This window comes from Somniosus microcephalus, chromosome 2, assembly GCF_052327205.1.
Source record: "Somniosus microcephalus isolate GS21.2 chromosome 2, FLI_Smic_1.0, whole genome shotgun sequence".
NCBI lineage: Eukaryota > Metazoa > Chordata > Chondrichthyes > Squaliformes > Somniosidae > Somniosus > Somniosus microcephalus.
The window spans coordinates 142684927-142708091 of record NC_140988.1 but is presented as its reverse complement, the minus strand read 5'-3'; the positions used below and the strand labels follow the sequence as shown (position 1 = coordinate 142708091).

Sequence of the window (23165 nt, the reverse complement as noted above, 5' to 3'; positions counted from 1 at the left end):
GGGAGTGTATGTATTGTGTGGAACAGCCTGAATGGACCAGTAGATCGTTTACTGTCCGTCATTTTTCGAATGTTCAGATGAGAAAACAGCTCTTTTAGTTCCCTCATTTAAACGTATGGTAACATAAGGTCGGTGCAAATACCTCTTTTCAGATTCTCAATGTAGCCAAATATAGGTGCAGTGGTTATCTTTATCAACAGGTCCTTCTGTGGGGTGTCTGGATCTGTTGCGAGGATACTGTGCGACGACAGCAGTATTCTTCCACCCTCTTCCACCTACAACAACAACAACTTGTATTTATATAGCGCCTTTAATGGGGTAAAACGTCCCAAGGTGCTTCACAGGAGTATTATAAGACAAAAGTTTGACATTGAGCTGCATAAGGGGAAATTAGGGCAGATAACCAAAAGCTTGGTCAAAGAGGTAGGTTTTAAGGAGCGTCTTAAAGGAGGAAAGAGAGGTAGCAAAGGAGCTCCAGAGCTTAGGGCCTCGGCAGCTGAAGGCACGGCCACCGATGGATGAGCGATTAATGAGTCCCAATGCAGCATGCCAGTCGGGCCCAAAGCAGGATCTTCTGGCTCAGGTGGCGGTAGTGGCCCTCATGTAGGCCCTGGTGGGTGGGGGGGAAGGGGGTGCATGCGGGCCGTTATCCATCTGCAATATTTCTGTGGAGCTGGGAGTAACACTTCTACTCCTCCTAGCCACACATTCAGGTAAGTTTAAAAAAAATTACTTACATTGTCTTCCTGGCCTCCAACAGTCCCTTTAAGGACCACTACTTAGACTACTGTAATGCCTGAAAAACTAGGTCAGCGCTTGTGCAACACAAGCTCCGCCTAGTTTTTGACCCGTTTCAGCACGGGTCCTTAATTGGGCATTGTGTCCCTATTAGTGTACGCGAGGGGCCTAACTCTTGTTTAAGGTGGCCACAGGGGACGCCCAAATATCACCTGAGTCAATATGGCATTGGCCATGGAACATAGTCCTACCTGCAAAATTGGCCGAAAAACGAGCGAAACAAGCTCCAATTTCGCCCACGAAGTTTTAAATGGCACTGTCTGAGTCAAAATTTAGTCTCATGCCAGCACCATTAAAGTTAAGCTCTGCGCTGAGCGAGCTAAACTACAGAAACCCGACAGTGCAGATAGAGGCCATTTCGGCCCATCGAGCCTGCACCGACACATATCCCACCCGATCCCCGTAACCCCTACACCAACACATATCCCACCCTAGCCCCGTAACCCCACGTATTTAATCCCCCTAACACTAAGGGTCAATTTATCATAGCCAATCAACCTAACCTACACATCTTTGGACTGTGGGAGGAAACCGGAGCACCCGGAGGAAACCCACGCAAACACGGGGAGAATGTGCAAACTCCACACAGACAGTCGCCCGAGGCCGGATTCGAACCCGGGTCCCTGGCGCTGTGAGGCAACAGTGCTAACCACTATGCCACCGTGCTGCCTAAAGGTGAACATTTATCTCAATGCAACTACTTTGGTTCCTTGTGCCAATCAGCCTTAGCAGGTCTTTGAGCTGCACACTGAAAGGCACCAGGAACAGACTCCGTCAAGTGTGAGATTTACATATGAAGTTAACAGATATGTTGTTTATGTCCTGTACTGAGTCATTCCACTGGCGTTGTCTACTTTAGCTTGTTTTTGTACTTACAGTGACTTCATCTCTGACATTAACAAGTGGCGGGCGGTTCTTGGCAGCGGTGATGGTGATGGTAAACATTTGGTTGTCGAGGCGGTAGTTATCGGTGTCGTAGACAGTAAAGTGGAAAATATCAGTGATGGGTTGACTGTCAGTTTCAAAGTCTGTAGTGTATCTGTTTAGATAAGCAAGTAACACAAATAGTAAATATAAGCAAAGAATCTTGTTTACTGGTTAGGTAATACAAATATACTGTATTATTAACTACAAATTTCCTGTATGTATGATAAATATGTTACTCAGCATTCTACAGATGTTACATTGTAACACTGTATATATTAAGTCTAATCATGGCCAAGATTTAGATTATTATGAAACAGTAAGTCACACTTCAAAGCAGTTACTGATATTCAATAGTGCCTTGGCTTAACATCATTTTACACGACAGAAACAGAACCCATTAATAACACATCTCAGGTAGTTATTCATAAATCCATAGTGGTTTACAGCACAGAAAATGGCCATTCAGCCCATCATGCCTGTGCCGACTCTTTTCTAGAGCAATTCAAAGCTAATCCCAGGATAGAATCTTAGAACACAGGAGGCTATTCGGCACACTGTGCCTGTGCTGCCTCTTTGAAAGAGTTGTCCAATTTAGTCCCACACTCCATCTTTCTCCCCATAACCCTGCAAATTAGTCCTCTTCAAATACATGTCCAATTGACTTTTGAAAGTTCCTATGGAATCTGATTCTACCACCCTTTCTGGTAGTGCGTTCCAGCTCTTAACAACCCACAGTGTGAAAAAAAATTCTCATTTCCCCTCTAGTTCTTTTGCCAATTATTTTATATCTATGACCTCTGGTTACAGACCCACTTGCCAGAGGAAATAGCTTCTCCCTACTTGCTCTATCAAAACCCCATATAATTTTGAACACCTCTATTAGGTCTCCCTTTAACCTTCTATGTTCCAAGGAGAACAATCCCAGCTTCTCCAATCTCTCCACATAACTGAAGACCCTCATCCCTAGTATCATCCCATTAAACCTCCTTTGTACCCTCTCCAAGGCCTTGACATCCTTCCTAAAGTGTGGTGCCCAGAATTATACACATAACCAGAGATTTGTAAAGGTTTAGCATGACTTCCTCGTTTTTGTATTCAATATCCCTACTTACACAGCCAAGTATTCTATATACTTTCTTAATCTCCTTATCAACTTGCCCTGCCACCTTCAAAGATTTGTGAATATCTACCCCCAAGTCCCTCTGCTCTTGCACCCCCATCAAAATAGTACCATTTAGATTATACTACCTCTCCATGCTGTCTCTCCTAAAGGGCATAAATTCACATTTATCCACATTAAATTGCATCTGCCATGTGTCTGCCCATTTCACCAGTCTGTCTATGCACCCCCCCATAAGTCTGTTACTATCCTCCTCACCAATTACCACATTGCAAAGTTTTGTACCATTCACAAACTTCAAATTTGTACTCCTTATACCCAAGTCCAGGTCATATATATATATAATATAAAAAAACAAGAAAAGCATTGGTCCTATTATCAATCCCTGGGGGACCCCACTACACACTTCTCTCCAGTCAGAAAAACATCCATTCACCACTACTCTCTGCCTCCTATCCCATTGCCAATTACGTACCCAAGTTAGCACTGTCTCTTTAATCCCATGTGCTTCTATTTTCTGAATAAGTCTGTTATGTGGTACTTTATCAAGGTCCATATATACAACAGGTACTGCACTGTATTCCTCAGCCTTCTCTGTTACTTCATCAAAGAATTCAATCAGGATAGTCAGACACAATTTGCCTTTAACAAATCTGTGCTGGCTGTCCCTTATTAGCCCATGCTTCTCCTAGTAAGAATTAATTTTGTCCTTTACAATGGTCCCTGGTAATTTACCCAGCACTGACATTAGACTGATTGACGTGTAGTTATCAGGTTTATCCTTCTTCCCTTTTTTGAATAGGGGGGTAACATTTGCAATTGACACGATTTGCCTTTAACAAATCTGTGCTGGCTGTCCCTTATTTACAGTTTGCTTAGAAATCTCTGTTTCCAGTCCCCCTTTGTTAGATCCCTTCTCAAATCACTGAAATTGGCTCTCTTCCAGTTGGGTATTTTCACCCTTGAGTTTTCATTGATCCTTTCTGTAACAACTTTAAACCTAATTATATTATGATCATTATTGCCCAAATGTTCTCTCACTGCAACACTCGCCACTTGTCATGTTTCATTCCCTAGAACTAGATCCAACACTGCTTCCTTCCTTGTTGGACTAGAAACATGCTGATTCTCCTGAACACTTTTTCAGAATTCTTCACCCTCCTTGCCCTTTACTCTATTTTATTTTTCCCAGTCTATATTAGGTTAATTGAAGTCCCCTACTATTACTGCTCTATTATGTTTACATTTCTCTGAAATTTGCCTGCAGATTTGCTTCTCTGTCTCCTTCTCACTATTTGGGGGTCTATATTAAACACTCAGCAATGTAACAGCTCCTTTTCTGTTCCTTAACTCGAACCAAATAGATTCAGGCCTAGAATTTCGCTATCGCCGCGCCAGGTATTTAGCGCCTGAAATTTAGCGCTCGCCCGGATTCCCGTAGCGCCCGCCTGAAATTCAGTTGCAGCGCCCCAAGAGGGAGGCGGGCGCTATTGCAGGGTTTGGCCGCCTCGCTTGGGGCGCTGAAAGTCAGTTTCAGGCGTCCAGCTGCCGCTGCGCCACCCGATGCGGTGCGGCTGGCTGGGGTACTGCAGGCCTCCTCCTTCTCTTAAGGAGGAGCTGCCTGCAGCCGTGAGATCGCCGCTGGATTCCCCCGGCAAATGAGCCCGGCACCATGGAGAAGTGCCGGGCTCGCGGGGGTCAGACACCAATGCCACGGGGGGGGTGGTGTGGGAGTCCGGGGAGGAAGGAGCGGCCAATCGGCCGCTGGGAAAGCGGACGGCCGCACCTCCACCTTAACGCCCCGGCCTCTCGGAGCTGCAAGGCCCCGTTTTACAAACGCTCCTTGCGCCCGCTACGGGTGAGGCGGCGGCAAGTGAATTTGGGCGTTGGGCCGGCATCGCGTTGGAACCGGGGCGCTGCGCACACCGATGACGTCATCGGTGCCGGCGCAGCGCTACCGGCTAACGCCACCATTTGCGCTACACTGAATTTCAGGCTACCAACAGCGCCGGCGCTAAAGACCTCTTTAGGCGCTAAGTGGGCGCTAACACCACTGAATTTCTAGGCCTCAGTCTTTGAGCCTTCTAGTATATCGTCCCCCTGTAGAGCTGTAATATTATCATTGATCAATACTGCCATGCCCCCCTACCCCACCATCTTGTTTCCTTCCCTATCCCTCCTGAATACATTGTAGCAAGGAATGTTTAGATCCTATTCCTACCCATGTTTAAGCCAGGTCTCTGTTATAGCCATTATATAACCCCAGGTGGCAATTTGCGTCTGTAACTCGTCAACCTGATGTGTAACACACATGCATTCCAACAGCATGGTAGTCAGCTCTGCTTTTTTCCTCCATCTAATTCCTGCTCTTTCTGCACTATTCTTTGTTCTGTTGCTGTTTGTCCTTCCTAGTTTTCTTGGATTTCTCTAGCAAAGATCAATCCAATGCATTTCATTTCATACTTCTTTGCTTTTCCCACTCTTAAAAAAACCTGTAAAAGCATGCTGAAATGTTATTGTTTTATTATATATACACTAGCAATATACACCAATATTTATCCCTCAATCAACATAACAAAAACAGATTATCTGGTCATTATCACATTGCTGTTTGTGGGACCTTGCTGTGTGCAAATTGGCTGCCGCATTTCCCATATTACAACAGTGACTACACTTCAAAAGTACTTAATTGACTGTAAAGCGCTTTGAGACGTCCGGTGGTCGTGAAAGGTGCTATATAAATGCAAGTCTTTCTTTTCTTTTAGCAGATCTCCCATTATATTGTTCATGGTAATTCAGAGGCTATGCTGTTTTTTTTTAAAGACAGGAGCATTATGTAGTATATATGCACAACATGTAATTCTGCTGCCAAAGGGGGAGCAGCACGTAACCTGGCCTGGCTTCTAAGGGTACAAGATATTAGTGCTGTAAATAAACATATCCTGGCATCAGCTGGTGAGAAATTGCTCTTGGGGAGATCCTCCGGTCAATTAGGAGGTATTTCCTGCTGCTGGGAAAGCTTTTCCCTAACCAGCAGGAAGTAAGCGTCTTTGTGAAATGTGTTCACACTCGAGCAGATCTCTTGTGCTGTTGTTCATGATAAATTGGAGGACATGGATTTTATAACAACAAAAGCATTTTGCCGTTAGGGTGTAAACACCTAATGCATTTATCTGAAATTTCTCTCTACACTATTTTAGTGGAGCTGTTAATGTGTTTATTTTAAATGGATTAATGCCCCCACTAAAACAGAGGAGAGGAATTTCAGAGGAATGCATGAAGCATTTGTATGTCAGCATCCACAAAGTAGTTTCAGGGCCAATGTACTATTCTGCTGCCAAGGTGGAGCTGTGTTTAATCTCTCTTATCCCTTCAGGACCACCATGTCTAATTGCTGTAAATAGGCACCTCCTGAGGGAACTGTTGGGGGAATCCTGTAGATTGACAGCTGCTTGTAATTCCTGGCTCTTCTCCTTGGGTAAGGCAGATTAGCGAAGCCACAAAAAACCAGCAGGATATGGCTAGTTTTTTTTTAATGTTACTTTTTTATTAATAGGTTGCCCATTCGCTCAGTTGTGATTTGTTGTTTTACAAATTTGGTACTTGTGTCAATCAGTGCGAATGCCACACACGCTTTGCATATGACACTTTGAAGTGTGACATACATGTTTGAGTTTTATAGGTAGGTGATGCACATCTATGTGTGTTTAAAACTGTTTTTGACACCAATTTTGCATCTAGATATTATGATGCACCAATAGATAATGGGGGTAATTTTGATTTTGTGAGCGGGCGGAAAACTACAATTGGCTGCCCGTTATACACTCTGCCCGATTTCCATCCACAGCCCCCAAAAGTGAAAATTACCTTCAATATGTTACCTCAGGTATTTCATTAAAGTTTCATTGCACAGACGACACCAATGCAGCTTCTAATTTGATCCACAGAATGAGTTCAACAGCAGTAAAACTCTCAGTTCCTTGAGCCATCTTTTACAGGAACGGATAATTAGCACTAGCAGAGTTACTGGACCACGGAGGCAAAAGGTTTGGGGCATTCTTTCTATTTAGTGCCGTCTGCTTGATGACTTTAAACCTCCAATTGTATCAATAAAAGGAATCATCATCTATTACGCTCTGGGATACTAGTGTGCAAAATCGCGTATAAAATTTTTCTCATTTTTATTTTAGCGGAAGCATTAACCCATTTCTTATCCAACAATGTAAACTCAGTGCCAAAGAGTGTGTTTTTCAAAGTATTTTGTATAAGTTGTTCGGCAATAGTGCCAACTTACCACATCAGGTAACATGATGGGAGGATCTGCCAACAAATTTTGCAATGAGGCAAGGTTGCCCCTTTAATTGACTTTGATTCCAGACATACAAATACCAACATCATTGATCTGATTTTATTTTAAAGTTTATCAGACGAATCTTAAAAATATTAAATTGAAGGCAACATGAACGACTTCTTTTACAGAAAGAAATGTAACTGGTATGTTGTATATGTCCTGCACTGTACATTATGTTCAACCCTTTTACCTAATTCTTTGGTTATCAATATCTTCCATTGTAAAAGTTGAAAATTCCAACAGCTCCTCATTGTTGTCAGTGAGAGTACCATACATAGGCAGAGATATCAATTGAATCCGGATTTTACTGTCAGGAGAATTATTATCCTAGAGAAGAAAAGGTAAATGGTTATGTTCAGCCACTTCGGTTCTTTTAACATTTTTAATCATTTTCCATTACTCAACTGTGAAAACAATGTTTATATTTCCCGAAAACCAAAGAGTATTAATACAACATTTATTACTGCATAAAATATTCAGCCTAGGAGCGGCAAATCACGTCAAAGTACTTCAGGTGGGGTGGTGCAGTCGGGTAGAGCATTCATGTAGAAATGTAATAATGTAATAAACTGCGCATGTGATTTACAACCGTGATTCTCCCACACAATGAGTGAGCTTGGCCTGATTGTCAGGTTGAGAGAATGGGCAGAGTATTTTGCTCTTGAGGAATAGGAAAGAAATCTGAGCAAAGGTTTGCCTGGGCAGCTCGAGTGAGTATACCTGTTAGGACACTAGGTACAGAGATATGTAATGAAGCTTGGTGCAGGGGTGCCTAAAAGATGGGAAGTAATTCAGAAACAGGGTTAAAGAATATTAGTAAGAACATTTCTGGTGATTCACAGCATGAATTAGGTGAAGAATTTAACTGATCTACTAACTATGGGTCCTCATGAGTGATTGCAAGGTAGAAATCTAATTGAGGGCCTTAGGTGGTGTGTTATTTCCCAGGATTGTTTATCTGCTTTAGGTCATCTTTTTTTTGCAATTAAAAAAAAAAAATTCATTCCTGGGATGTGGGCGTCGCTGCCAAGGCCAGCATTTATTGCCCACCCCTAATTGCCCTCGAGGTGGTGGTGGTGAGCCGCCTTCTTGAACCTCTGCAGTCCGTGTTGTAAAGGTCCTCCCACCAGTATAGAAGTAAATGAGTGGAAATAAAAATAAAAAGGGAACAAGTGAGAAATATCAAAAAAATTAAAAAAGTGAGATAAGAAGCAAAGAAAGACACAAAATAATAAAAAAGAAATCAAGAATTTACAAAGGAAAGTATACACGAGAAAACTGAAATATCGCAACAAAGGCACAAACAAAAATAAGGGGGGAATTTTCACACGAAAAATGGGTGGGTTGGAGGCGGGTGGGGGGGGGTGGGTGGAAGTTAAAGTTTAAAAAATCTAAATCTCGATCCCAATCCACCCACTTTCAACTTTTACTCAGGTGGGACAGGGGGCAGGCAGCCAACCCGCTGCCAATGGCGGGTTGGCATTTTAAATATGATAATGAGGCCTGAAGCCTCTGCGTTAACCTGCTGTGCAGGTTTAACTGCAGCCGCCCGGGAATCCCAGTAACTGCAGCGAGGCAGGCACAGCCTCAGGGAGCAATCCTTGTGGACCCGGAGGAGGAGTGCTTTCTCCCGGCCCCCCAAGCTCATCCACCAGCAACCCACCCCTCTCCGAGGTCGGGGATCAGACCCTCCCACCCCCTGGGCTTGGAAACTCCCCCCCACCGGACCAAGCACCTACCTGTTGCTGCGGCGCCCTGTCCAGTCTGCGCACTCCACCCGACTGGAAGCAGCCTGTCAATCATGCTGGCTTCCGAGCGGGGAACCCCCCCATTACGTCACACGCACGCTATGGATTTAAAACTCCAGAGTGTGCCGGGAAACCCAGGCTTCCTGGTTTCCTAAGGCCTATCGGGCCCCCCCCCCGGGTCGGAAACGGGAAAATCCAGGCCATGGGAGGCCATAGGGGAGAGGTGCTATCTGTTAATATTTGGTAACCTAAGTAATAGCTTTATGGCAAATTTTACAATAGCATCTAAAAATGAACTATCATTTCTATTGCCTAATAGAAAATCAGTGTGTAAGAATGCATACTTTTGCTGGAAAGATGATGTATGTAATTAACTATATTTTTAATGTGTTGAAAACGTGCTTAGAATAGAGTGCAATAAGCTAAACAAGAGCCAGTTATCTGTCAGAATACTGGGTAATACATACAGTGTATGCCAGATGAGATCTTGTTATAGTTTCAAAGCTTTTCTCAGGCATTGAAATAGTCAACAGAGAACCAGGTGCAAGCCTAGGTCCATCACCGTCTGTCACCGAGACATGAACTTCCAGCAGTGTTGTTGCCGTGGTAACTCCATCAGAGACTAAGATTTGCATACTGTCCTCAGTTGTCAGGGTGCCATCGTGCACGTAATGAATTGCGTTTCGGGCCACATCATCATATGTGAAGGTATCTCCTATAGAAAATGAGAAGGTGGATCAAAATAGGACATCAGTTAGCATTTAAGCTCTTAATGATAAACCCATTTAAAAACCACTTGATTAATCAAAGTTATTTTCTCATACTTATGAATTGGTAGCTCAAGTATTGTTTATGATGCAGATAAGGTATAAAGTTCTCATTCAAAAAAAAGAAGCCTTAACAATCCTGTTTAGTTGTTGATTGCCAATCTACAAATCTCATTGCATACATTTAATTTTCAGAAACAGTAAAGCTTCAACAACATGAACAACATGTTTGTTTCAGGTTGGACAGCTGAAGATTTGCACTAGAGAATATTACACTCTTTTAGTGCTGTTTAACCCAACAGAACAATGATTGATCCCGAGACTTCCCTGGCATTTATTGCTCAATTGTGATTTACATTGAAGTAATAACTTGCAACAGGGGAAGTGTGTAGAATTGGAAAGAATAAGGAGCCTACTGTACCTCCTTAATAGTGCGGTCTTGGAGCCTAGCTTCCATGTAAATGGATGGGTCACTAATGAAGAATCTCTTTGGGGTGAAATGCCACCTGTCGACAACTTTAGCCAAAAGTCAGTGCGAGTACAAAATGAGATTTCCAACTGTTTCAGTAAAATTATCAACAGAAAGAATCTCAGCAAATGCTTTGAAGATCAATGAAAGAACAGAAACAGTAAGGTTTGTTTTGTGCCATGTCATGTTCCATATGTGCTGAAAATGAAATCCAGGACACACACTTGAATAAGTTAGATTTTTACCTCTTTCAAAGATTGCTCAAATAAATTACATTTCTCAGTCACCTCCAGACCTAGGTTTCATTCCAGCTCAGACTAAAGGGGTGAATATCATTGCTGTTGGCTGTAAAGGTTTTGTGTGAAAGGAGTTTTGGATGCATTGGTTGTGATCTTCCAACATTCCCTAGATTCTAGAACGTCCCAGCGGATTGGAAGGTAGCAAATGTAACCCCGCTATTCAAGGAGGGAGAGAGAAAACAGGGAACTACAGGCCAGTTAGCCTGGCATCAGTCGTCGGGAAAATTCTGGAATCCATTATTAAGGAAGTGGTAACATGGTTTTATGAAAGGGGAATTGTGTTTAACAAATTTATTAATGGGCCAGAAATTCGGGTCCCCACGGATGAGTACGCGCTGGGTACTCACGCGTAGGCCCAACGAAAGTGCCGGTTTTGTGCATGCGCATGCATGGGAAACCGGAACTTCCATTCCCTTAAAGGAAGGGGTTCACAGGTCGAACGCGTGCGCCGCAGAGGCAGCGCGTGCGACTGGAACTTCAGTTTTTTTTACAGGTTTCTCCGGGAGGGTAAGTCTCCAGCAGCTACGCTTTTAAAAAGCAGTCGCAAGGCCTGCTTTTAACAAGGTAAGTGGTGAATTAAGTAAAATTAAAACATTTTTTCCACAGGTTTATTATTTTTAAATACTTTAAAGAAAGGTTCGTTTATTTTTAGCGCCGTTAAAAACTGCAATTAATTTTTATCAAAAATTTAAATTGTTTAAAATAGTTATTTTATGTAATTTATAGTTATTTTAAAAATTGATGTTTCTAAAAAAAAATTATTTGAAGTTTTAGTTATGTTTTGGGGCCGAATTGTATTCATAGATTTGACAGGTCTTCCTGTCAAATCTATGAATAGAGATTCCCTGCTACGACTGGCTCTCCATGGCCCACGTGATCCCAGGGGACGCTTTGAACTAACTGCGCCCCTGGGATACGCAAGCACTGCGCGCCGGCAGCTGGAGCAGGCCCAGGGTTGGAATCCCACGCGGGCCCACAGCACAGCTTGCACCTGCGGGAAGCCTCCGACCCAAATTTCTGGCCCATTATTTTGAGGATGTAATTAGCAGGGTAGATAAAGGGGAACCAGCGGATGTAGTATATTTGGATTGCGTATTGTGTTTAACAAATTTATTAGCGTTTTTTTGAGGGTAGATAAAGGGATGTAGTGTATTTGGATTTCCAAAAGGCATTTGATAAGGTGCCACATAAGAGGTTGTTATGCAAGATAAGGGCTCATGGGGTTGGGGTGATGTATTAGCATGGATAGAGGATTGGTTAACGGACAGAAAACAGAGATTAGGGATAAATGGGTCATTTTCAGGTTAGCAGGCGGTAACTAGTGGGGTGCCACAAGGATCAGTGCTTGGGCCTCAGCTATTTACAATCTATATTAATGACTTAGATGAAGGGACTGAGAGTAATGCATCCAAGTTTGCTGACAATACAAAGCTGGGTGAGAAAGTAAGCTGTGAGGAGGACACAAAGAGCCTGCAAAGGGATATAGACAGGTTAAGTGAACGAGCAATAAGGTGGCAGATGGAATATAATGTGGGGAAATACGAAGTTATTCACGTTGATAGGAAGAATAGAAAAACAGAAAGGGGGAAAAGTTCAGTTGGTTTGCGCCTCCCGTTAGCGCCTTAAGAGGGCGCTAATGGGGCACAAAGCAACTAGCGCCCATGCGCGGCGATGTTTGCGCCGCTCATGAAATTAACTAGACATTTTGCGGCGGCATTAAACACTACCGCCACGATCTCCTGCGCCGGCAGATCGTGATGTCAGTCGAGAGTGCAATGCCCCAGACCGGATATTGAGTGGCGCCCCCTGTTTTACTGCCTGCCGCTAGCAACGACAGGTTGAGGGGAGCGTTTTGCAGTTGGGAAGGAACTAGGGGAGCGCTATTTAAAGGCGATCGCTTCCTGCCTTTTTTTGTCGGCGAAATTTTTGCACCACGCATTCTGAGTGAGAGAGAGAGACTGCAGGAGATATTCAAAGCTGAGTTGAGGAGTTTTGGGTACTGAGCAGCACTTTGCAGGTTCTTTCTGATTTGATCTTCCTTGCATTGATTTAGAAGAGAATATGGGGCTGCACTCTGAGCTCTTTCCCTGGGCCTCTCCATTGTTCTTTCCAGCAAATTTGAGGTACAGGTCTCTCCAGGCCGAGATTCAAGGCAGCAATGAGCAGGGTGTGGATGGAGAGCAAGATCGACCCTCCCCTTTAAGAACTGGCCGGCGCCAGTGTGTCTGTGTTCCATTGCTGACTGACATCACATGAGCTTCGCCAGCGTTCTGAGGTAGCGCCTCGCTCCTCGGCGTTAGCGCCTTAAGAGAGGTGTGTAGCGCCTGATTTAGCGCTCCAATCACCTCCAGGGGCGATAAAAGCCAAGTTTGCAGTCGGAGGCGATAATTAGCGGCAGGTGCTAATCTTTGTGCCCGGCCGATAATTGCCGATACTGAATTTCTCCCCCAGTATTTTTTAAATGGTGAGAAACTATTAAATGTTGGTGTTCAGAGAGATTTAGGTGTCCTCGTACAGGAAACACAGAAAGTTAGCATGCAGGTACAGCACGCAATTAGGAAGGCAAATGGCATGTTAGTCTTTATTGCAAGGGGTACAACAGTACAAGAGTAAGGAAGTCTTACGACAATTGTACAGGGCTTTGGTGAGACCACACCAGAGTACTGTGCACAGTTTTGGTCTCCTTATTTGAGAAAGGATATACTTGCCTTAGAGGCGGTGCAACAAAGGTTCTCTAGATTGATTCCTGGGATGAAAGGGTTGTGCTATGAGGACAGATTGAGTAGATTGGGCCTATACTCTCTGGAGTTTCAAAGAATGAGAGGTAATCTCATTGAAACATATAAGATTGTGAGGGGGATTGACAGGGTAGATGCTGAGAAGTTGTTTCCCCTGGCTGGAGTGTCGATATCTAGGGGACATAGTCTCAGGATAAGGGGTCGGACATTTAAAACTGAGATGAGGAGGAATTTCTTCACTCAGAGGGTTGTGAATCTTTAGAATTCTCTACCCCGGAGGGCTGAGGATGCTGAATCGTTGAGCATATTCAAGGCTAAGATAATTTTTGGGCTCTAGGGGAATCATGGGATATGGAGATCGGGTGGGAAAGTGGAGTTGAGATTGAAGATCAGCCATGATCTCACTGAATGGCGGAGCAGGTTCGAGGAACCATATGGCCTACTCCTGCTCCTAATTTTTATGTTCTTATGAGTTTGGTTGGTCTCAGCCCGGTTGATAATAACCACAGCACAAAAGTACCTGTAACCTGATACTAACTTGGCAATTTCACTCAGGGAGGCTATAGAGACGGTTGGTGCAGGAAGTGGAAAATTGGTACTGGTAAGTGTACCCATCTGACATTGAGGTACGGCACATGCGGGGTGAATTTTCAACTTCGTTGCCTGGGCAGTAACCTGGGGAGCCAATCATCAGCCCATTGTAGAACCCGCCTGATTTTTGTTACATCAATGGGATGAAAATCGGGCGCATTCTACATTGAGCAGGTAGTCCGCTCAGTCAGGTTACTGACCATCGGCAACGTTGAAAATGACCCCCCTGGTTTCGGATTGAGTAAAAGCAACTTTGTTGTGCAGTTGGTTGTACTAAATGTATTTGATCAGGCTACATGACTCAGGGGCTTAAAGTACTGTGCTCATCCGAGAGATCACATGATGAAATACAAATACGCTCCAAGAACACACTGTTAATGGGGTACAGCAAGGTTTTTATTCTTTCCAGTTATACGTTCTGTTCCTCGTCCAAACTTGGAAACTACTGCTTTAATGTGCAACCATTTGTGTGCAAAACATTACCAGTCAGGTCCTAATCACTGGTCTATGCTAAATTAGTTGATCTCAGCTAGGGCAACAGTAGAGGTGACATTAATACAAAAGCAAGATACTGCGGATGCTGGAAATCTAAATTAAAAACAGAAAATGCTGGAAATACTCAGCAGGTCAGGCAGCATCTGTGGAGAGAGAAACAGAGTTAACGTTTCAGGTTCTGACAAAGGGTCATCGACCTGAAACGTTAACTCTGTTTCTCTCTCTCCACAGATGCTGCCTGACCTGCTGAGTATTTCCAGCATTTTCTATTTTTATTAGTAGAGATGACACAATTGGCTTCACTGCCTTTGAGGAGAAAATCAACCAGGATTGTAACGGTCACTCACCTTTCACCATTTCTGCTGGTTGTTTGTAGTCTGTTTTAATCAGTTCCCCAAACTGAGGGGGATCCACCAGCTCAAACAGAAGGTCATCTGGGTATGTGTCCACATCATGAACTGCTAGCTGGCTCAAACCTTAGCACAGAAACAAAGTGACATTTTGTTACATAATCACACTAACTTATTCTGAGCAGGTCACTTGAAAATAACTTTCTGTGCACATTATGATGCTTATTACTTCTGAACTTTGCTAATGTTTTATTAACTACAGCATTCATTCCAAAACACGAGAAATAATTAGAAATGGACAAGCATCTTGCTTGGAAACCATTTGCTTACTTACTACTGTTCTGGATGAAAAATACTTTTATGAAAGCAAAGCACCTTAATATTGCTCTGCCATATTTGTGAGTTTTCGGGGGGAAAATGCGGTGGCGCCCCCTTTGGGGCGCTAACTTTGCCAGGGCGCTTCTTTTAGCGCCCCGACTGGAAGCGCTCTCCCTCCTTCCTGGGGCGCTACCATTTAATATTGCAGTGCTACTGTAACAGCGCTACGCCTGTCGGCACGTAGCGCCACGGTATTACAGGCCTCCCTCCCTTGATTAAAGGGGAGGGGGGGCCTAGCGCTGTGTGCACCAGGGCCCTGCTGGACTACCGGGGAGCTGGGAAAACAGCCCAGCATGCAAGAGGAGTGCCGGGCTGACCGATCGCGGCCGGCACCCCACGTAAAAAAGCGGAAGGGGCAGGTGCTGGCAGGTGGCCAAGAAAAAAAAGGGCCACCCGGCACCTGCCCTTTAATTTGCGCCACCGCGGCCGCAAAAACACCTCCCTGACCCTGTCGGACATATCGTCTGGTAGTAGGTCAGGGGGCGCAACCGAAGTTTGCGGCCGGGGCGCTGCGCACGGCGCAGCCTATGTGTTATTCGTAAGGATAGATTTGATGAATTTGTGCTCCTGGTATGCTGGAAGTACATATCGGGAATTTGAGCACAAATGTCCGTGCACCCCACAGGATTTTTGCTCCCTAATTTTAATGGTTGGAAAATCCTGCAGGGCTCACATACCTCCGAACCCAAACTTCTGACATTTGTTCCCACCACACATAGCGCTGCACTGGGAGTATGAATTCATCAAATCTACCCTAATATGTAGAACATTGTTACAGATACAGTTAAACAAACATTTTATGTGAATGGACCCAGAGTTTGGATATTGAATACACAGGACATTAAATAGCCAAAGGTAAATCGACATTGAACCAGCCAATTGATTAGGACACATGTCTTACCAATGGCTGTTCTTCCTCCCTGGCCGACCTCTATGAAGGGTTTTGATATTTGAAAAACAGGAGGTTGCTGATTGGTAGAGAGCAGATGAATGGTAAATTCCATTTCTGGAGATGCATGTTCACCATCAGAAACTGCACAAGGATAAAGCAAACATTGTAAGATTGCAGCCATCTCCAAATAGATATGCTGAAATACATTTTTAACATTGTAAAGAAAAACACAAATCAGCCTCAGGCATTAACACAGACCAGTTATTATGTACTAAAATGTATCAGTTCGATACATCCGTCTCCTGTACTATGCCCATGTTAACATACACTACATGCTACAGAAGCAGATAGGTGTTTTAATATTGTGTGTTCCTCCTATGTGAAAGAGTAGACCCTCTAACACTTTACTTGGGAGCAAATTGAAAAAACTCTCAGAGTGGCATTTCATCAGAGATTCTGGTTTATCAGAATGATGTGGGGAGGGTTTACTGTACATTAATTAAATAATAATAAAATAAATGAACTCATTTAGTTTTGATGTCCTAAGAGGGTCTGTATATTGGGAGTAGAGTGGGAGAATGTTGGTTCTCACCATGAACTGAGCACATTGAGCTCATGATTTCAAAGGGCGAGCAAGGTTCCTCACCACAAACAAGGAAGAGACATCTCCACACAGGTCAACCCAGGTTGCCTTTGTAGATTTTCCAGCAGACAGTCACGGACTAGTGCAGGCATTCGCTTGGGAGCAGTTAACTTGCCCCTTCTCTTAGTCTAGCAGTGGTGCTTTGCATGGGGTTAGAGAGAGGAGGGGACCCAAAGGAGTCAAATTAACTTTTTTATGATGGATAATAATTGCGTAATTCACCCGTGGTCGAAAAGTACTGAGTTTATCCAAAAGAGAATTGTGGTGATCATTTTAATTAGCCAGGCCTAAAAATAATTTTCTTTTCAGAAAACATAAATACTGTCCAAACAAATTCAACATTGTAATATCAGGGGTACAGATAATACTGAAAAAAAGATTTTTGTAAAGCCATTGCTATATTGGTTCTATTTTGAACCCTGATTTGTATAGCCATGCAAAGAAGGTGTTAACAGAAAACCTATGGAGATTGCGTGCTTGTAAAGTAACTCCCATCCCACCCAATGTATAGTAAATACTCATGGATTAATACACGGAGGATTAAAGGCATGTTAATTATAGTGCTTCTTTGGTTTGCTGGTAAATGCAACTTTTGAAAAGAAGATTTAATTTCTTCATTTACAAGATGATAATGTTAACATTTCTATAGGCCATGAACTTGTTTGACATTTTATTATTTATATTCATAGAAAATTAGCTTTTAATATAAACCTGAGATTTGGGATGAGGTATTAGGAGTCATGCAAGTAATGGAGATAACCCTTTCCTTGAAAGTCTGGAGCTGCTCCTGCACACAGTATCTGATAACCATCGCCACAGCTTTCTTTCAGGTGCAAGAATGTTAAGGTTCAATTACACCAAATTCAAAAGGTTAGGGTAGGACCACCAAGCCACCACTAAGGACTTGTCTGAGGGTGTTAGAAACCCATTTACTTGAGTCAGTTTGAGGAAAGCTTGTCTTTAGGAACTGTATACCTGTGAAAAGGAAGTTCACCGACTCAGGCAGACCTAGGAGAATAAAACCAGGCTCAAATTACATAGTTTGGAGATGCCCACTGTTGGAAATGGAACAAACAAATGCACCTATACAACAGTACAAACAATGGTCACAGTTCTGAGGACCATAACAAATTGAACTGTACAAAGTAAACAGTTTGCTAAATAAAAATGCATCAGCACAATAATAACTTCCAGGATTTAAACTGTGAGGACTGGATCATCCAGTGGCTTAGACATTGGCTTTTCACCTTTTAGATCCAGTTGTGGATTCAGCGCAGACTGATGATATGAACGTTCTTTTTGTTAGCTGTAATTAATTTGGGCAATCTCAGCCTTGTTCTGAGTCACAATAGCAAAATCACTGAGTTCCATCGTGATTGCTGGTGTGGAAAGCCCAAATGTATAGTGGCTCTTCGGCGGTAAGGCCGAATCGAGAGCGCTTTAATCGCCAACTGGCTGTGCTGTAATTAACCTGTGAATACTTGGGCTTGATAATAGATGAACAAGGTGAAAAAATGTTCTACTCCACAGCAGTGACATACTTCACCTTGACTGCTACAAAATTCATCCAGTAAAGTGAAAACTGTTTGCAGCAGGTTTCCCACTTATTGTGATTGGATGTAAAAGATCACCTGGGCACAGTGCATAGAGAAAAACTGGCTGGTGGGAGGGGAGAGGATCAGACACCTGTAACGGAGTCCAACTGATTTTCTGTCCAATTAATGGACATGCCCTATTCAGGGTATGCAATCCTCCCTGCCCAATTTTAGTCTTACGCACTGCAGCAATCGATCCTTTATGGCCAAACAGTGAGAGGAAAATCTGACCTTTGATGGTCTTCAATACTAAAGCCTTGCCTTAATCAGGTATACTTTCTTTCAGTTATTAATGTGAATGAAAAAGTTGGCATGAGTATAAAATGGTGAAACCTATTTTATTTTTTGCTAACATTACTAACTAGCAGAAACATACCAGTGATCGCACGAGTCATGGAGCAATATAATGGAAACTCATCTGTGACTGTACATTCTTGTGCTTTTTTCATTAACGTTAATGGCCCAGAATCAGAAACAGGAACAACATGCGTAAACTGTGAATTCTGTCACCCAGGAAAAGAATATCTGCAACTTCCTGTCACAGATAAGAAACTCCATTTATTTTATAGTCAAATGGTCACTGGCAGAATTGCCTGACTGTGTGCTCGTACCAACCATTTACTCCACTGTGCAAGTTATACCTTAGCTCAAAATGTGTGAAATACTGACCTTGTGGATGAAAAAGTCACCAATAGCACTCACGGAATAAGTAGTAATAACAATGCTTTTGTGAAAAAAGTCTTAATTTATATATATATTTGCATCATGTTTCTTACCAGTGAAGGAGAATTTGAGTAAGCCTTGCAGGTGCAAAGATGCTGCTGGAGGTCGGTACAGAATCTTCCCACTGTCAATATCAGCCTGAGTGAAGAATGTGACTGGGAAGAAAGGGCTACTAGAGTGTTCAAGAGTACCTGGAGCAAGGCAACACAATGTTTATACAAGAGCAACACAAAAACAAATAGGCTAACACCTACATATTGTCTATGCAGATCCGTCATGGGCCTGGTCTTGTGGTAGGAATAACGATGAGGCGATCAGCACTCACCGTTGTTATGGAGCAAATCGGACAGCAACTTCTGGTGTCCACACACACGGAAAACAGGAAGTTGCTGTCTGAGTTGCCCTGCTCCTCCACAAGAATCCCAACATCTCGCTGAGAGATTCTTCATTAAACCACATGAAGGGCGTGAAGTTGTGGTACTTACCCACTAAACATGTCACAAAAAGTTGGGGCTGGTGCATTCAGGTGTAAGTGAATTTTTAACAGCATGATAATTTTTAATTACTGCCAAACAACCTCTCTGGCACTGATAATTTAATTTTACAAGTGTGAAGTCTCATTCCTTCAGATCTGAATTATTGTTGGGAGATTTAAAAAAATATATATATTATTTTTACTTGTTCTTTCCGTCTCTCTCTTAATCTCATCTTTTTTTGCCTTACTTTATTTTGCTTTCTGTACATGATTTCACAATGAATTAAATATTCTAATTTACACTTCCTGGTTTAGACTCTGCATGTCTCAAGTGAAGATTCTTCAATCTGATTGGTTGAAGAGCCCTGCTGTTGTTTTCCCTGCTCACACACGCCACAGATCCCCTGTAGAGGGCGCCATAGAAATATAGAAGATAGGAGCAGGAGTAGGCCATTCGGCCCCTCAAGCCTGTTCCGCCATTTAATGAGATCATGGCTGATCATCCAAATTCAGTACCCTGTCCCTGCTTCCTCCCCATATCCCTTGATCCCTTTAGCCTTAAGAAATATATCTAACTCCTTCTTGAATATATTTAATAAGTTGGCCTCAACTGCCTTCTGTGGTAGAGAATTCCACAGGTTCACCACTCTACGGGTGAAGAAATTCCTCCTCATCTCAGTCCTAAATGGCTTACCCCTTATCCTTAGACTGTGACCCCTGGTTCTGGACTCCCCCGCCATCAGGAACATCCTTGCTGAAAAGGATCTCTAAATACTGCAAGTTGCTGCTTAAAAGCCCACGAAAAGTCTGTGGACAGCTGTAAGCGCAATGAACGGTGAGCGTCATTCTTTAGCCACTGACTGCAAAATTCAGGCCATGGAATTTACATTACCGTCCTTTATTTGGTTACTGCTTTTCTCTGCCTTTAAGTCCGGTTGTTTGTGCTGAGCTAAGTGATATCTCTGCAATTAAACTGACTACTCAACACTTCTGTTTATTCATGCCTATTATTTAAATGTCTGTTAAAATGCTATACTTTAAGACAACGACAAGAGAGACAGGCTTTAAATAAACAGCTTGTTTATTAATTAATGTTATTGCTGTGGTATTTTGTTAGGACTGATTCTGATAACATCAAGTGATCTAATGAAGGACCAGTTAGAAGATTCTTTTAAAACAGCATCAACTTATCTTTAGATAGTATCTTTAACGTAGAAAAACATCCCATGCTGCTTCACGGTAGCGCAAGAAAAAAATGAATGCCTGGCCAAACAAGGAGATATTGGGAGACTGGGCAAGTTACCCACACGCCCCAACCCAGCCATTTCCTTTAGGTTAAAATTTCCATCATTAAGTTTATTACACTGTAACAGGATTGCTTCTAAACACTTGGTTCATGTCTGCTTATGACACACAGGCTGGTGCGGAAAAAGCATCATCATCAAAACATTTTCTCCTTCCTGCTACTCAGTTGGAAAATAATGACGATTTTGCTGTTGACCTGCACTCTCCCTCCCTGGTCATGACTCATTGATTAACAGGAAAATTGGGACTCAATGCCACACAAATATTGTGGATTCTGAAACATTATCGCATTGAGAAAATTATTATATCGATGATCAGTGGTGCTTGGAAGAACATTTCTAAAAACTGTTCTGGATCAATAATAACAATAACAACTTGTATTTATATAGCACCTTTAACGTAGTAAAACGTCCCAAGGTGCTTCACAGGAGTATTGTGAGACAAAACATTTGACACCGAGCCACATAAGGAGAAATTAGGGCAGGTGACCAAAACCTTGGTCAAAGAGGTAGGTTTTATGTAGTGTCTTAAAGGAGGAAAGAGAGGTAGTGAGGCGGAGAGGTTTAGGCAGGGAATTCCAGAGCTTAGGGCCTAGGCAACAGAAGGCATGGTCACCAATGGTTGAGCGATTATAATCAAGAATGCTCAAGAGGGCAGAATTAGAGGAGCACAGATATCTCGGGGGGTGGGGGGGGGGGGTTGTGGGGCTGAAGGAGATTACAGAGATAGGAAGGGGTGAGGCCAGGAAGGATTTGAAAACAAGGATGAGAATTTTGAAATCGAGGCGTTGCTTAACCGGGAGCCAATGTAGGTCAGCGAGCACAGGGGTGATGGGTGCACGGGGCTTGTGAGTTAGGACAGCCGAGTTTTGGATGACCTCAATTCTACGTAGAATGTGGGAGGCCAGCTAGGCGTGCGTTGGAATAGTCAAGTCTAGAGGTAACAAAGGTAATAAATATAACTATACCGAAACTGCAATCTGAGACAACTAAGGGGCAACTCAATTTTAAAATGTTAATTTATTGGCAGGGATGTCATAATAGCACTTTGTGTAACACTGTTGTCAGCGGTAATTTGCTTAATTGGAGAAATAAATCACCCTTTCTGTTTTTTTGTCAACCAAAAAAATTTAAAGGAATATTAAAGTTGCAAGGAATTAGAAATGACTTTTAGTTCAAGCCCTCAGCTACACAAGAAGGTAGGAAGTGAAATGAGAGCAACTGTTTGTGTAGGTGGTAATATTTTTATATTTATCAGTGTCATAGAGTTGAGACAGGGCTATTGTTAAGGGCATTGTCTGATAATGAAAGAATTGAAGGAGAGAACGGTAAGATTGCTGAGTAAGGTTGATGTGCAGAGGGGGATTGCAGGGTGTGAAAGTTTAAACAGATGTTTTGTGGCTGGTATTGGACTTAGTAGGAGAGACAATGGAAGAGGAGATGGATTGAGTTACTGTAATGAGAGGCTGTAAGGAAACCAGGAAGTACCATGGAATAATAATTCAGGAAATAACAAGTAGGTGATAGGATAACACTGAGGGTGGCATTCAAGAGGAGGAAGGGGAAATTCTGGAAAAGTTGGAGCAGTTTAGAGGAACGAGGGGAAAAGCTGTGGTGAGGAAATTAGAGGTTATAGTAGCTGAAGATCCGACGGTGTGAGTAGTGAACAGTTCCTTCTGTCATAAATATAAAGTTAACAGGCTGGTGATTTATCTGGCAGGTGATAATATTGAGGAAAACGGGAATGTCAGTGCAGAAAGTGGGAGTGGAGCCCGTAGCGGTAATCCATTTGGGAATAAATGATAGAGAAGAAGCAGTCAGAGGTACTCAAAGGTAAGATAAGGCATATTGGGGGAAAAATTCGGTATCGCCCCATATGGGACGCCATTATTGGCGGTGCGCAAAGTTTAGCGCCTGGCGCTAATTATCGCCTCCGACAGCAAACTTGGCTTTTATCGCCCCTGGAGGTGATTGGAGCGCTAAATCAGGCGCTACACACCTCTCTTAAGGCGCTAAGGCTGAGGAGCGAGGTGCTACCTCAGAGGGCGGGCACAGCGCAGGTGCTGTCAGTTAGCGATTGAACACAGACACACTGGCGCTTGTCAGTTCTTAAAGGGGAGGGTCGATCTTGCTCTGCAGCCACACCCTGCTTATTGGAGCCTTGAATCTCGGCCTGGGCAGACCTGTGGCTAAATCTAGCAGCCAAACACTATGGAGAGGGCCAGGGAGCGAGCACAGCACTTCTGCGAGCTGGTCTTGGAGGCTCTGGTTGGCGCGGTGGAGCGCAGAAGATCCATTCTGTACCCAGAGAGTGGCAGGAGGCCTTTGCCACGCGAGTACAGAAGAGTGTGGAGGGAGGTGGCTCAGAGAGTCTCCTCAAGCAGCATGGTGCCTAGGACCCATCTGCAATGTAGGAAAAAGTTCAACGACCTCACTCGGGTCGTCAGGGTGAGTGCCTTTTTTTCAAAACCTCTCCATCCCTCCATCTCAACCTCACTTTAT

At 43.3% G+C, this 23165-nt stretch overlaps 1 protein-coding gene across 1 annotated transcript in view; it reads right to left on the bottom strand.

The window, feature by feature from the left end:
* fras1 (Fraser extracellular matrix complex subunit 1) overlaps positions 1-23165 on the bottom strand; it is a 747542-nt gene that overhangs the window by 183106 nt on the left and 541271 nt on the right. Inside the window, exons 34-40 of the mRNA XM_085963231.1 lie at positions 18938-19075; positions 15933-16064; positions 14651-14779; positions 9412-9659; positions 7387-7523; positions 1675-1837; positions 143-275 (exon numbers count right to left, since the gene is read on the bottom strand). Of these exons, the coding sequence (XP_085819357.1) occupies positions 143-275; positions 1675-1837; positions 7387-7523; positions 9412-9659; positions 14651-14779; positions 15933-16064; positions 18938-19075 (1080 nt within the window). The remainder of the gene's footprint in view (positions 1-142; positions 276-1674; positions 1838-7386; positions 7524-9411; positions 9660-14650; positions 14780-15932; positions 16065-18937; positions 19076-23165) is intronic.